General features: G+C 35.6%; 4 protein-coding genes across 6 annotated transcripts in view; 2 read left to right on the top strand and 2 right to left on the bottom strand.

Annotated features, from left to right (window-relative positions):
- LOC105210820 (uncharacterized) overlaps nucleotides 1-16,132 on the bottom strand; it is a 40,651-nt gene that overhangs the window by 5,125 nt on the left and 19,394 nt on the right. The gene's annotated exons all lie outside the window — the stretch shown is intronic.
- LOC105210817 (L-2-hydroxyglutarate dehydrogenase, mitochondrial) lies at nucleotides 333-2,569 on the top strand. The gene is made up of 4 exons (XM_011181965.3): nucleotides 333-681; nucleotides 813-1,326; nucleotides 1,402-1,751; nucleotides 1,891-2,569. The coding sequence occupies exons 1-4, from the start codon at nucleotides 569-571 to the stop codon at nucleotides 2,276-2,278; spliced, it is 1,365 nt and encodes a 454-aa protein (XP_011180267.1). The 5' UTR covers nucleotides 333-568; the 3' UTR covers nucleotides 2,279-2,569.
- On the bottom strand, nucleotides 2,320-5,819 carry LOC105210818 (transport and Golgi organization protein 6). Its single transcript, XM_011181967.3, has 4 exons — nucleotides 5,638-5,819; nucleotides 3,227-5,575; nucleotides 3,012-3,163; nucleotides 2,320-2,938 (listed from the first exon to the last, which is right to left on the bottom strand). The coding sequence occupies exons 1-4, from the start codon at nucleotides 5,702-5,704 to the stop codon at nucleotides 2,591-2,593; spliced, it is 2,916 nt and encodes a 971-aa protein (XP_011180269.1). The 5' UTR covers nucleotides 5,705-5,819; the 3' UTR covers nucleotides 2,320-2,590.
- LOC105210819 (uncharacterized) overlaps nucleotides 6,302-16,132 on the top strand; it is a 32,485-nt gene continuing 22,654 nt past the window's right edge. The window contains exon 1 of one of the 3 annotated variants that reach the window (XM_011181968.3): nucleotides 6,302-7,160. In XM_011181968.3, the coding sequence (XP_011180270.2) occupies nucleotides 7,013-7,160 (148 nt within the window). In that variant the 5' untranslated portion in view covers nucleotides 6,302-7,012. The remainder of the gene's footprint in view (nucleotides 7,161-16,132) is intronic. The other 2 variants (XM_054228025.1, XM_054228024.1) reach the window with 2 other exon arrangements.

The raw sequence follows: 16,132 nt of genomic DNA on the forward strand, positions 1-16,132 counted from the left end.
TTTAACCCTGAAATCGGGGGATACTATACTAAAGTTTCCCCAAATATATTTTTTTTCGTTTGTACCAGCTCTTTATAAAACAACGATTCATATCAATTCGATTAATCTGCATGTCGAAATTTTACAACTATTTATACGCCATCTGGCAATGTTCACATCTGTACCGGGGCAACAGCTGATTCGCAATTTTTTTTTACGCGTGTTATCAATAAAAAATCTCTTGGGATTGCACACATACAAACATCCACACACTTCCAACAACACTTCAATAGATTGAATGTATTACAGATGGATTTTGGTGGGCGGTAGACCAACACGGCTAGGTGACGTGCTTTCAGTCGATTTTCTACTCTCGCGAAAAGCTCACGCGCCAACAGCAATAGTCAACGCGATTAGTCGAGAACAGCCGAGCATATTCATATACATATGTAGATATAATAAAAATATTTTCTACAACTACATAGATTGAAAGAGGACAACAAGGTCAACGCAGGTTGCTGTGAGTTACGTGAACTTAAAGAGGAATCGATTTCAGTACTCGAAGAGAAAGTGAAAATTCCCTGCGAGAATGGCACAACTAATAAAAAGTATAAGGGGCACTATTGTGTTGGGACAAAAACTGACGACGGCCCCAACTATAGCGACGGCGGGACAGCGACGCTTGAGGAGCACACAAACCGAGTATGTATATGACATGAATTACACATGTACAAGTGCGAAAAAAAAACAAATAAATTATTTTTTATTGTGATTATTCAATTGATGTACTTACTTATGTATGTTTGTATATTGTGTGTTTTTTTTTTTTGAAGTGACTATGATTTGGTTGTCGTTGGCGGTGGTATTGTAGGTGTCGCGTCAGCGCGCGAAATACTGTTACGACATCCACATTTACGTGTTGGTCTACTAGAGAAAGAGCATAAATTGGCCGTACATCAGAGTGGACATAATTCAGGTGTTATACATGCTGGCATCTACTACAAACCAGGCTCACTGAAGGCTAAGCTATGTGTGGAGGGTATGCATTTGGCTTACGACTTCTTGAATGAGAAGAAGATACCATATAAGAAAGTGGGCAAATTGATTGTGGCCACAAGTGAAGATGAAGTTGAACGTTTGATGGACTTGTATGAGCGTGGTCAAAAGAATTTATGTCCCGATCTCAAATTGATTGATGGCAAAGAAATCAAAGAGATTGAACCATTCTGTGAAGGTGTTAAGGCCATACACAGTCCGCATACGGGCATTGTCGATTGGGGCCTAGTCACACAATACTATGCGCAAGACTTCAAACAGGCTGGCGGTGTTGTGCACCTCAATTTCCAAGTAAATATGCGCATATTTATACAGAAACAATAAAAAAAAAAAAACAGGTATAATAAAATCAACATTTTTTTGCAGGTTTCGAAATTCTTAGAAACCACCGATGGCGATGCCAGCAAATACCCGGTAACAATACGTGGCGCGCGTGGACACCAACAGGTACGTACACGTTATGTGCTCACCTGTGGCGGTCTGCAATCGGACAAGTTGGCCGAAATGACAGGTTGTCCACGTGATCCACGCATTATACCCTTCCGCGGCGAATACCTGTTACTCTCGAAGGAGAAACAACACATGGTGCGTGGCAATATTTATCCCGTACCCGATCCGAATCTGCCATTCTTGGGCGTGCATTTCACACCACGCATGGACGGCTCTGTGTGGCTGGGACCGAATGCTGTGTTGGCATTCAAGCGTGAAGGCTATACGTAAGTATTTTAAGTGTTTTATGTTATTTGTACTAAAATTGCGGTTATGCAAGCAATTCATTTATCAATTTCGCATGAATATGCTAAACACGCAACGTTTCATTTTTATCTCACATTTCGTCTGCTTTTCTTTTTTTAGTTGGGGTGACATAAATTTGCTGGAATTATTCGATGCTGTGCGTCATCCCGGTTTCTTGAAAATGGCAAGCAGACATTTGAAATTCGGTTTGGGTGAAATGACTAAATCACTCTTTATACGATTACAAACGAAAGAACTGCAAAAGTACATACCACAAATCAATGAATTCGACATAAGTCATGGACCAGCTGGTGTACGTGCACAAGCCATGGACAGCTATGGTAGTCTAGTGGATGATTTCGTCTTCGACAAGGGTGAAGGCGAAAGTGCCTTGGCACAACAAGTGCTGCATTGCCGTAATGCACCGTCACCGGGTGCGACCAGCAGTTTGGCTATTGCCAAAATGATTGCCGATAAGCTTGAAAAGGAATTCGATATCAAATGCTAATTAAATAGTGTCAATTGTAATTACTAACTAGTTGAAATGTATGTGTTCCTGTTGTGTACTTGTGGCCCCTTGTTAAAAAAAAAAAACATTTTTTGACAACTTTTTGCACATATATGTAAAAATAACGGTGCCGCAAATGTCTGTCCATATACGATTTGTGTATATTAGTAATTAGTAAATTGCAGCGCATTTAAATGTTTGCTGTTTGCCATGCAGCATATATGTATGTATTTTAGTTTGCTAAACACCAACGAGTGACAATAACAATAAATTAATAAATAATACTAAAAATAACTAAGTGCGAAAAATACGCTAGTTTAATTCTAAAATATGACTTTTTGTATTACCACTCCTTGTTGTTGTTGGTTCATTGATGCCAAATATGCGTATCTCCTTTTGTAGTTGCGCCTCGGGAAACAAAAACTTTTTGCATTTTGTCGCCAGAGTACTCAAACCATTTGCCGCATGTTGACGCATTTTCGCATCCGCATCTTCATCGGCTTCGATTGTTCGCAGTACACGATAAATTGGCAGCAACATCTGCTCGAAGTCCAATAAGTTGTCGATGTCCGCCAAAAGTTCACATAACACCAAAGTGGCAGCACGCTTGGCAGGCAGATATTTGCCAGTGCTGAGCTCGTAATCGATGAGATTGAGCAGCTGTGCAGAGAAATAATATTTTAGAGAAATAATTTTTTTAAATAATCCACTTAATGGTATATCTAGTATGTACCTCTTGGAAAAAATGTTGCACTTGATAGCAAAGTATGCGTGCCAACTGAGCAAGGTTGGAGAATGCAGACATACGAAACTCGTTGAGTGCACTGCGCGCGCCATGCATAAAACAGTTCAGCAGCGTATCCTTGTATTTATAGCAAAGTGGACCTGTGGGTGAAAGTTGCATATTTCATTTTCTATTCCATACATTGACATATTTCACACACACACCCAATTCCTGCGCCACTTTAAGCATCGCTTCACCCACTACCAAACGATAGTCGATGCTCGTCTGCTCATTGAGATATTCATCGGCTAATGTTTCCAACACTTCCGTCTCCATAACATGCACTAAACCCACAAACAAGCGCACACAATTCAGAAACGTGTAAGATTCGCGATTTTTGAGCGTACTCAACGCCAACGCAATTAGCAAGTGTGTATTGGCGAGCGTTACACTGTCGCGTTGCCGCAGCAATTCGAGCAACATTTGTATGCCATAGACCTGCAAATGTGACTCCTGCGACTCGACAAGCCCACGCGCTGTATTGAAGGCGCTCGTTTGCTGTGCCGCATTTGCCTTGAATTCACCATTTAGCAGTGTGTGTAGACACTTAATACGTGCTTTAATTAACTGATTGGGTGTTTGCGTTTGTAGTTTTTGTAGCGCGGGTAAAAGTTCACGATATGTTTCCTGGTGCATTTCGGTTTGTTCGAGTAACTCTTGCGTTAAGGTTAAGAGTATAAGTAAAATTTGATCCATAGCTTCGGTTTGTTGCGCACTTCCTGCGGTCATATTACGTGTGTTCAAACGTTTTTGCAGTAGTGTGCGTAAGAAACGTAGGAAATCTGCAATATTTTCCGAGATTTGCGACTTAAGTGGCTGATGTGAGATTAACGTGTTGAGTGAGAGTAAAATTTCCACTTTAACTGGGTATTTGGAGTTGAGGAAGGTAATTAACTCATCTTCGGTTTGCAACAACTCAATTTGTGCTTCATGCTGTCCGTACGCAACGTCATCCAAAATATTGGACATTTCTTGTAGGAGTATCATAAATATGCGGTAGGTGAGTATGTTGTGATTGCTGTTCATTAAAAGCTCTGGCACAGCCAAAGAGGGACTGAACTCTTGTTTCATTTCGCTGCTGGCTATTTTTACGGTAAGCTGCGTTTGTTCCACATTGGGATAGATGATAACGCGCGCATGTAGCTGCTGCCAGTTGTCATCGAATGTTTGCTTATATAATTTTACAACTACTTGCAGCAGTTCATCCGGCGTACAATTGTGTAGACAGCGCGTTACAATGCTTGCTAGCTGTTGCTTTTGTAAAAATCCATGGGGCATGTGATGATACATTTGTAATATTAGTGGCAGATAAGGTGTCAATAGTTCAGTGGGTAAACACTCTACCGTTGAACTGCAGAAGAGCTGATATGTTAGGGCAATAAGTAATGAAAGCTCTTTATGTTCCATCACTATTAAACCGTTTAGCACGTCCGCTGGTTGGCTAAATTTAGTGAAGTTGTTTGCAATTATATCACTTATCTGCAACTTGTTTACCTCATTTAAGTCGTAAAGTCGTCGTAGTGATAACAGTCCGGCGCCCATACAGTCTATCATCGCATTTTCGTTTAGTAAACAAGTATTAAGAAATTGGTATATTTGCCTTATCAATGTGTTTTGAGCGCGTTGCGTGTGTCCACGAAAGGCGACAATGTTCGCGATAATCTCGAAAACTTGTTTATCACTAAGCATCGCTCGCTTCGCGCTGCTGCCACTAGCGTTTGTAGACTGCGCTGTATGCAGCGTAGCTACTAATGTTGTAAAGCCATCTTTAGAAAGTAATTTCTGTAAGAGTTCGTGGTGTAATTGCTTTTGTAAAGCAGCCGGTGCACGTCGTATACCCTTCAGTAACATAATAGTTCTTAGAAATTCCAACTTACTCACATACAACCATATGTAATTTAATTTATTTTGTAATGCTTTAAGAGTTTGCTCCTGTAGCGTGAATTCTTGCGTCACACTTGCTAAACGTAGACTGAATATAGCCGCAATGTAATCACGCATAACTGTCTCCAACGCATGGGCCATGTGAAAGGGTTTAATTTTAATGAGTTGCTCAAATACCTCAGTGGACAATAACAATAATGGGAAATCACAATGGCAACCGTGCGACTTGCGTTCATTTGTAAAGACACTTATTTCATAGAATGTGGCATGCAGCTGTCTATGTAACGCATATTTGGCCAAATCCTGCACTGCTTCAATACAGAGGCTGATATGACGTGTCGATACAAGATCTTCTTTGGCCTCACTATTGAAATTTACATTTTTTACAATTTCCAGCAGAAGACATTGCATATAAACAACATAAACTAACTCTTTATCATCCTCAGCAACACTGATGGGATGTGAAAGCTGTTCAGTTTCCAACCAGGAAGCGTTAAGTATACTCACACTTTTTTTAATTAAAGAACTTGTGTTTTTGTCTGCCATAAACTTCTGCAATATTGTAATGTTGTATTCCAAACGGTGCTCATCGTCAGAGATTTCCACTTTTTTCGTTTTATCATTACCGCCTACAATATATTACGTTGTAAATACTATTTATTATTAAAAATATAATAAATGATTGAATTACCTTCATCTTCAACGAATTTTAAACTTTCTAAAGCTAACAAATATTTTGCAATATTAACACTTTCCATGCTATTATTATTTATTTTTAACACAATGCGGAAAACAAACTGTTTCGCACAACACGAGGATTTTGTTTACCTTTTGGCATAGAGTTGCCAAGTCGCAAAATGGAAAATCGCCAGAATTATGCCGGCTTTATAATGAGAATTGCAATTGTACTAAATTAACAAAAAATTATAATTTCATATTAATAATTTATTGGTGAACATATATAATAATATATATAACAATTTATAAATTTGATTTTCTTCGTTATTAGTAATTTTTTTCTTCATTTTTCCAATTTGTAATTTGCAAATTCAGAGGAATCTGAGAGTAATCCAACCAAAACGGGTGAAGAGTAGAATGATAAGAACATTTAAATTTCGGTTTACACTGTTATTCCTTCTGAGTTTATAATAAAATTAGTTATTTTTTATTTAAACAATTCATAAACCAAAATTTGGGAATATTTATGATGAAATGTTTAACCAATATTTCTACATCACTTTAAGTTTTCGTTTTGTTTTGTTTCCTGTTATTCTTATTTTGAATGACAATACAGAGTTGCCTGACTGTAACATTTATATTCAAGCTTATTGATTTTGTTTTAACATTCTTTAAGCAACTCTGCACTTTAGTACGAAACATGATCAAAGCAAACTGGAAGATTGACAGCAGACGGATTAGAACTGTCAATGTCAGCTAGCAAAATTTGTGATTTGTTCGCGATTGCTGGCAGAAGAAAATATTCGATTATTGTGATTTTCTTTCGAGACATTGCCAGCAAAGTCTTAACAATTTGAAATATTAAACATAAACAACGGCTAGGAAGTGTATATTGCTTTGGAGAGCAAATAAATTAATTTTCCAGAAACATGAGAAAAATATAGCAGTAGTTGCAAAAAGTACAAAGGAAAAACGAAGTAAAACGCAAAAAAGAAAACTTTCTTTTCTGCCATTAAAATTGGCGAAAGCAAAGCAGCTGTTGGAATAGGCAGTGACTTTGAAAAAGTGTCAATAATATAGTGAAATCGGATTAAAAATATTTGAGTGCATTCTAAATATATACTAGATCCGTCAGGCTGTCGCCGGAAAGAAGCGGTGCATTCACAACTTGTGGGCGTTTCGTCATCATAGCCAGTTAACGTTGCCACCACCGTCTCCGTAACGCATGACTCGTTACCCACTTCGGGTGGATGCGCAATTCATTTTGCAATAGCAAGACAACCCATTATCAACGTGTACTGCGTTTTTTTTTAACTAACTACTGTGCAGCATCCGCAAACGGTTGACAGTGTCACCACCTTAGTGTGGTCAATCCAATTGTCATCAACATGAAGAAGATCTTTTCAAAATTCGATAAAAATGAAAAATTGGATAACTCGCACAATCACTCCACATCGAAGGAGACCAACAGTTTTGTTGGTAAAGTGTTTACCGTGGGACGTGTAAGTGTGACCGTGGAAGATGTGCTCGCTGAAGGTGAGTTGGCAATTGATTTTACTTTTCTGCACTTGTATTATTTCAATAAGAATTCAATAAAGTTAAGTGCTGAAACTTGTGTAATTTATACCTCTTGTCTGTTGGTGTATGAAAACAGGTGATATTGGACTGTATTGTTTGGAATGTGTACATTAGGGTCACTTGCCTACGCTCGGTTATGTGCACACAATGCATACACTTATATGTGTTCTTATCTGTGACATTTCCACTTGAGTAAACCAACATTGTTGATTTGTTAGAGAAGCATTTGAATTATGGAGATTAAGTTGAACTATAAAGATACATACATACATATATGTATAGCATACCGACTGTAAGTGGGATAGCATAGTATGATAAGATAATGTTGATATCTCTAGTTTGAGATTGCTGAAAATATTTGTAGCATAATGTTTTGACGTTAGACTCACAATCGAAAAGTTTAAAAATTTATTTAACATTTCATTTAATGATAAATATCAATGTACAATATATATTTATGTACAAACTTATAGTTTCAAAATTATTTTTATGCCACAACTTTAATAAAATCGAATTTAGTAATCTATAACTAAAATCACTGTTTAAATTTGTCGTTAAAACCAATTACATACGCCTCCTTTCATTTTACCTTCAAATACTCTGGTGACCTAGACATATTTCCGCAATAGTTGTTGGTATGTAGTGTTTCACTACAATGACACAGTCACTAGCTTACCAAAGAATAAATGGTAAAGTTCAAAAATTACTCAAGGAACATGCAAATCATACCAACGTTGTAAATATATATATATTGTATATAAACTCACTGATGTTTGAAACTATATAACTATATACATATGCCGACAAAAGTTATACAATATGCACGCCAAGAGGCTTCTTTCTATAGGATACAAAGCACAAAAAGAGTTTTGCGGATAATTTTAAATGCCATCAAGACAGCAAAGCCAAAAATCAGAAAATGCTTTATGCAGCTTAATAAAAATTTTCTATATACATATAAGTTGGTATAACTTAAATTGTTGTCTAAAGTGTTCATATACACTAAAAATATAATAAAAGCACGCAAATTGTTATCAACTTGCTACAATATTATTAAATAAAAGTTTCCCACGATTAATGTACAATTTAAAATGCGACACGTTATATGTATGTATGTCAGGCGCAATGTAGAACGAAAGGTGCCCTCAATTACTACTTCGTCATGCAATAAAATCTATGCTACCGGAACAAATTCAATCAAGATATATAGTTTTTGTAAATTAGTAAGTAAGAAAGTTGTTGTAAGTGTATTCTTAGTAAAAATAAAATTAAAGACAGACATATCTTGAAAAGACGTCGCGTTCATTTCACAATTACTATCAGTTGGCGTGAATATGCATAAGGTGACGGAAAATGTCTTAATATGCTTCATAAATAATTTCTTATCTCACACGGTATCTCAAGCACGTTCACAATCTGTTAATTTTTCATTTAAATTCTACAGTTATTATTGTATAAGAAATATTGAATTGTGACTTTGTAGCGTCTACAAAAATTGTTTGTTTTTGTTGGTGGCACGAAATGGCACAAGAAAATAGTTTAACTTTTTAACTATGATATGTATTCTAAATTCCAATTGTTTACTGGCAAAAAAATCAAATTTGTATGATAATATAATCTAGATTGCTTTGTAAAATATAAGTCAAGGTTATTTAAATTGTATTTTGTTTCGGTATTCTAACTGAATTTATTTATATTAGTAAAATATGATTCACTCACTTCGTGAAACCCACGTCACGTAGACCATTACGAAGAGTTCTCATAAAAATAAGCAGAAATCCATTGAACATGTGCCCAATCTACATTAAAAAAAAACTCCAAACTCTAGATCTGTTGAGAGATCTAAAATTTTGTCTCGTTTACTTTTCTATATACATAAGTGATCAACACAAATGCTGTGCGGTGCTGTGATTCATAGCTGGGCACAATTACTTCAAAATACAAAGTAAAAAAAAAGAAAACAATACATATGTACATTAATTGAGCTAATACAACATTTTGTACGGCACAAAATTGATTTGTACTGGACTAAAAAACGCACAGTATATACAGCTAATTGACAGTCTAACGATTGTCTCTCCGTTGTAGCAAAGCTATCTACCTACCTACAAACTTTGAGTTTCTTCAACAATTTTTATTATTTCACAAAACTTATTCGAGGCATGTTTGCTCACATCTCTTTTTTGCACTCATTTTTCGCAATACTCATAGCCATTTCTATGTATACGTATGCAAGTTTATTTAAATGCATGAATATATTTATGCACATACATACATACATACATATGTTTTTTTTTTTTATTTCGTTTGCTTTCAATTGCAGCAATTGCTTGCGAGCAAGTATATGCAAATTAGAATTCTCTCCGAATTTTCTTAACTGCTTAGCTAACCTTCGACATTTACATACATATAAACTTGGCCACATTTTCCTAGAACACATTTTTTTTCGTTTTTTATGTTTTAATAGTTGTTATTATATACAGTCAGCGTCATATTTCATCGTACGGCACTTTAAAATCTATTTTTCCATTTTTAATCCATCTAAATGAAAAAAGTTCTTCTATGAACTGATCAAAATAAGAAACAAAATATATTTCATATTCCAGTTATAAAAATTATTTGCAAACTAAATGTAAAAACTCAAAAGTTGGCCTAATGTTCAAAGTTGGTGCGTCATAATTCATCGTACGGCATTGTTTGTCCTTACTTTTAAGAGTTTCTTGTTATCATTAAAAAAAAATAGCTTCAACATAAAAGTGGAATCAGTTTATCACGTGCTGTGAAGTGGACCAGTGGTTATTTCCTATTTTGACAATAATGGAGAAAAGATATGAAACTTCCTCAGATTTTAGAGAAATTGTGATATAATAACGAAAAGAAGCAAAATCAATGAGAGAAATTGATAAGACTACCTCTAAATATAAGTTTACAATACAGCACATACTAGATTTGTTTATAAAAATAATAATAGAGAATAAAAAAATGGATCGAGAGGCGCGCGAACACTTAATGAAGGACATAATTAGGGATATGACACGAAGAAATGGCCGTGTGAGCTGTTCAGAAATATGTAGTGAAGTGAAAAAAGCTTCGGAAATATGGTTGAGCAAGTATACAATTCAGAAAACATTTTGGCGTAATGGTTATCTTCAAATTGTCATCACCAACAGCGCGATGAGCACCGTCTATATCTGAATCGAACAGTCGAAAACGTATAACTTTCGCAAATCAGCACTTGAAGAAGGGTATTGACATTTGACAGACAGTGCTTTCACAGACGAAAGCATATTTAATCTTTTCGGCGATGATGGACCATAAAAAGTTTAGTGAAAACAGGATACAACGCTTCTTACTAAAAATTTGCGATGTACTGTTAAATATGGTTCAAGAAACTTGATTCTTAAGGGATGTATGACAGTTTCTGGAGTTGGAAAGCTGATCTTTATTAGAAGAAAAATTGACAATGACCAATATTAGAAATTTTGAAGCAGTCAGTTGAAAAAAATGGGCTTAACTGATGCTTATGTTTTAAAACAACTCAACGACCTAAAGCATACTACATATTTGGTTCGCGAATGGATGCTATATAATACGCGAAACAGCTTCCCACCTCTCCACAAGGCCTGGACCTCATATCCCATTGAATACTTAAGCGATTACATGAAAAAGAATTTTTAAAAACATACAATTTCGTATGTGTCACTTCAAAAAAGGGCTTAATAGAAGAGTGGAACAAAATACCGACTACTTTTACAGCTACACTCATATCTTCGATGCTAAATAGAATGAAAGACCCACAAACTACTATATTTTAAGTTTCTAAACAAATGTATCGCGTATAACATAATAGTAAAGATATTGATTACATAAATGTGTAACGTACGATAAAATATGACGCAAAAAAATTGTTCAATTTAAGCTTTTTTTAATTTATCATTTTTATTTTGAAATATATTCAATCAATTTTCATATAAATTATACTATTTCCAAGTTTTCTTTTATCTATAGAAGAACTTTTTTCATTTGAGTGGATTAAAAACGGAAATTTTCATTTTAGAGTACCGTACGATGAAATATGACGCTGACTGTATGTATTTGCATATTATCGCTACTATAGTCATTAAACCAGATTTTACAGCATGAAGCCAAGTGAAATGAATTTAAATAATTTAAAATTTTAATTTATTTAATTTAAGGCAGCATAAAACATGCCGCAAACAAACAAACAAGGCAGTCCTTGACCGGATATACATACATATATACTATAAAAACCCAGATCCTTCCCAGTGGCTTAACGGTCATTCGGCTAGTGTGGAATGTGATATTCTTATAAAGCTAAAGCTAGGCGCAAATGCTTAGTATTTATGGAACAATACAACTTGTAGTTTTTGTTGTTGTAGCGACAGAAAGCATTTTTTCATATAATCTGAAGTCCTCGTTGCATGCCCCCTAAATCCCACTCATCTTACACCCTTTTCCGTCTGGTCCGACCCTATCGAAACAGCTCGTTTCCGGGGCCTGCCGTTAGATGACTTAGATGACAATTAATTTAGGCTTGCCGGTTTAGGCATGTTTGGGTAACCGTTACAACAACAACTCACCATATAATTTTAAGGAATTCGGTGGACTTGCCTTCTTCGATTACATAGACCTGACTATCGTGGAAGACATGGATTAAAAGCTCAAGTTCCTTGTGTTCTAGTGTTTATTTTCGAACTTCAATATTCCCATATATTTGTAATAAGCTTGTTTTAAGCTGAGCTGTCGATTAAATTCTAACTATTACCTCAATTATGTGCACATTCAAGTGAAATATGTATGTGCATATGTACATACATATAAACATTTTGGCCGTTAAACGTTGATTGCCCCACACTGCGTAAACGTTTTGACCTTGGAATAACGTTCGCTTAGCGTTACATATTGCTACGTACGTACATACATATGTTTACAAGTGAATATAAACAACGTATTAAAGCTACAGTAACGGAGAAATGCAAGTACATACCTACATACTCTCAAATGTAGATATATTTACTTATGTATAGCGATCTAAAAAATCTGAAATCTCCCCTTTGAATACTTAAAATGTATTAAAAATATATACACGTGCGCACCCATACACATATGTACATACATATTGAACGTACACCAGTTAACGAGTCACCAAAGCAAGCGATACAATTTGTATTCGCCACTGTCGCTTTTACTACTACGCTCTTGTTACTTATCACTTGTGTTGTGTTGTTGTTGCTGGACGCGGTTGCTATTTTGCATATCAACATTATCATCAGCTGCGCACCGACACCCTTATCCACATTAGAAAACACTTGTTTGTTTATCATATATTCACTTTTGTTGTTGCCGTTTTGTGCGTTATTTTGTGGCAAATTATTTAGTTTTCTTATTGTTGTTGTAGTAAAAACCACATCCCCTCAATGCTCATTAGTTGTTAAAATGCTAATGAGAACAAAATAACAAAACAAAAATTTTGATAAGTAAATTTCGTCGTATAGTTTTTATTCATCCGCGCCCTTGTCCCCTTAACAAACACTACAAAGCGTTTCATATTAAAATTTCGCTTAATTTTTGTTTGCTTGTGGGCATCGCTGAAGCGCGTCTGTCGTTCAAAAATGCCAATAACGTGCCGCACCTGCTGATAGCGCTAATGCGTATCAACAGTTTCGTTTTAAAGCCATTGAATGTTTTCTCGCCGAATAGCCGTAAGCTCTCTTTTTTATAGTGTTTACCTTCCGGATGTGGTTCATGCAAAACTTTCTGTGCTAAATTATCAGTATATCACAGTACCATGCCATGCACAATCCGTCTAACTAAACACCCATGTTCTTCAAGAAGCACTTTTATTCCGACTAAGGCACTTCTACTTCATAACCGCCTTAGAAACGCGCAACAATATGTGGAATAACTTTTTACGACTCTCTGAACGAAGGAAAAAGATAATAGGACCGGACCCCATTTGAAGAATAAGAAAGTGCTGTATCATCAAGACAATGCACAGATTTGTAGAGAATATTCCTTAGAATTTAGTGACAATGAAGAGGTATGTGCAATAAAATATAAATCGTCTTGAAAAAAATAGGTTGGAATGCTCGAATAACGGTATATATGGAATACATCACCTTCGGATTTTGTCAAAACAAAATGTATTTCAAACTACACGCACTTTTTGGAGATTTCGAACGCATTTTCTAAAATAGGTATTGTATCATATTTCATATAATGCTAAAGGCTTTGAAGGGTAAATTATTTATAGCGACTTAATTCGAAATATAATATACAGCACTCATCTTTCTCAATGAAGTTGTAAAATGGAAAGTCCGCCAATAAATTGACTTTCTCATTAACCACAAATTAATACTTCATGCGAATTATGTTTAATTCTTACAAAAAAATTGTGAATCATATAATGAGTAAAAAATTATAATATGTACATAGGTATATAATTGAAAAATATAAATAGGATTCCATCTATATTTTTGCCATAAAAAGTTTCTAAAGTTAAATGCATCAGCCATTCACAGAACTTTAAAGATGCTCAAGTCAAAATACGGACGTTTCTGGACCTCAAGATGAGTTAAATATCTTAAATGAAATCTACTAAAGCGTTAATTGATAGTCTACGTATCAGTACACACTCAGATTTTATTCTATTTTTAATTAAGTAAAAATCGAACCAAAATTCACGCACATCACTTATTTTCACATTAAAACTGCCCTTCTCCACTTAAAAACCAGGCTCTTTAATGCTTAAAAACGTCGATTTGGCTTCACCACACTCATATTCACTACTCACTGCATCTATTTGGATTCTCAAAGGTATTTTTCCTTTTCCTTAAGTCTATAAATCCACTACTACTAAAGCATTCAAATTGCTCCCACTCACAAAGCGCATTTTTATGAGTGCATATATATATATATATGTGTGTGTGTAAAGAGGAATTATTTGCCGGTTGTAGCATGCCACAAATATCGATTACTTCGCTTTTGACACAAAAACGTAAATACTTTGCTATTTAAATAGTAACTTTATGGCACCAAATACATACATACATATACATATGCATATATTCATATATGTATATAAATATGTATATTATTAGGTTTACATATGTATGTATTTATGTACAAAGGTACACTTATGACCACGAGTATCTTCATATAAATGTGTTTCAGAGTAGAGATTATGGCATGAGTAACCCCCTATCATTAGTACGTTTTGTTTGTTGCAAATGGCCAAGTACGGTACGGTACTTAGACACATAGTATGTAGGTTCATACCGCCGCAACATCGACTAACAATACAGTTTTTAATTGAATTGCAATGTAATTGCATTACTTATGCGTATGCAGATTGTAAGAAGCTCTTTTACGGAATGTGTTTGTATATGTTTACTGGGTCCAAGAGTTGTAAGTTCAGCATCAAAGCTTCTAGGCTTTTAATATTAAAGTGCTTCCGTTTGCAATTTTACATGTAAATAGGTTACCCCCATCTAAAGCAAGACAATTGGATTTGAGCACACTTTTAGCCAGAGCGGATGCACTCACAAAATGGATGCTTTACAATTTAGTAACTTATACTTTGAAGGTCAGCGAGAAAATGCCGGCTTTAATAAGTGCATATGGGAAGGTATTCTTACGAGAACATAAGTGCGATCCTTTATTTCCAGAAAACGGAGTTTTTTAAATGATATCGATGAAAGTACATTCGATGCCATTATATATGGAACTCAATTTCTTTTGCATGCTCACCAAGATGGCAGCAAACTAGGTCGGCTGCTCTCAAAACAGAGCTTAATAGATATACAGCGGAACTAAGAACAAAAATTAGATAGTTTAAAAACTATTCCTTCAAAACGTATTTGTCCAAACTCACTGTTGATAAAACTACCGATTATTCGCTCTGGAAAGCTGCAAGGAATATTAATAAACAAATAAAACATGTCGCACCAATAAAATTAAACAAAACTGAATGGGCCAAAACGAATGCACAGCGAGCTGCAGTATTTGCAAATCATTTGAGAAACACATTTACACCTTATGATGAAGATGAGCTAAACTGTGAAAATAGTTGGTTGGATCCATTTGTCAACATTTCTCCAGTTAATTGTAAAGAAATTAAAAGTCTTATCAGGAATGCAAGGCTCAAAAAAGCTCCTGAGTTTGATTTAATAACCGGAGAGATATTACGCAATCTGCCAAAGAATTGTATAAAAAAAAATTGTAAACATTGTAAACTGCGCATTATACTTAAGATACGTTCCATCGCTTTGGAAAGTATCAGAAGTTATTATGATACCTAAGCCGGGTAAACCACTACATGATGTCACATCTTACAGGCCAATATCGCTGCTGCCAGCTCTATCGAAAGTCTTCGAGAACGTTCTCATAAAGAGGCTCAAATCAATAATAGATCGAAAACACCTTATACCAGTACATCAGTTCGGCTTTTGTGATCATCATTCAACAATTGACCAGGTACACCGAATCGTTAATTTCGTTGAAAATGCTATGGATAAAAAGAACGTTTGTTCTGCGGCCTTCTTAGACGTGTCTCAGGCTTTTGATAGAGTTTGGCATTCGGGTCTACTGCTGAAACTGAAATGCATGTTACCCAAACAATATTGCGAAATAATTGCTTCCTACCTAAAAGACAGATACTTTCGCATAAAGCAAGAGGATGCATACTCAAACTTGCAACCGATAGAAGCGGGTGTTCCACAGGGAAGCGTGTTGGGGCCAATACTTTACTTGCTTTTTACAAGTGATATCCCCACTGACTCAAGTTACGTGACAGCGACATTTGCGGATGACACAGCCTTGTTAGCAGCAGGCAGGAGAGTCAACCTCAATATCTACCCTTCCAGTGCAAACAGCAGTCAATGCAATTACAAAATGGGCTTCCAAGTGGC

The sequence above is a fragment of the Zeugodacus cucurbitae genome, chromosome 3 (assembly GCF_028554725.1).
Source record: "Zeugodacus cucurbitae isolate PBARC_wt_2022May chromosome 3, idZeuCucr1.2, whole genome shotgun sequence".
In the NCBI taxonomy this organism is placed as follows: domain Eukaryota; kingdom Metazoa; phylum Arthropoda; class Insecta; order Diptera; family Tephritidae; genus Zeugodacus; species Zeugodacus cucurbitae.

What these genes read in the sequence shown, in the direction of transcription:
- LOC105210817 (XM_011181965.3), top strand. Translation starts at nt 569, where the DNA reads ATGGCACAACTAATAAAAAGTATAAGGGGCACTATTGTGTTGGGACAA. An exon ending in TTGAGGAGCACACAAACCGA is followed by an intron (nt 682 to 812) that starts GTATGTATATGA and finishes TTTTTTTTGAAG; the next exon opens with TGACTATGATTTGGTTGTCG. An exon ending in TTGTGCACCTCAATTTCCAA is followed by an intron (nt 1,327 to 1,401) that starts GTAAATATGCGC and finishes ATTTTTTTGCAG; the next exon opens with GTTTCGAAATTCTTAGAAAC.
- LOC105210818 (XM_011181967.3), bottom strand. Translation starts at nt 5,704, where the DNA reads ATGGAAAGTGTTAATATTGCAAAATATTTGTTAGCTTTAGAAAGTTTA. An exon ending in AAAATTCGTTGAAGATGAAG is followed by an intron (nt 5,576 to 5,637) that starts GTAATTCAATCA and finishes AATATATTGTAG; the next exon opens with GCGGTAATGATAAAACGAAA. An exon ending in TGCAACATTTTTTCCAAGAG is followed by an intron (nt 2,939 to 3,011) that starts GTACATACTAGA and finishes TTCTCTGCACAG; the next exon opens with CTGCTCAATCTCATCGATTA.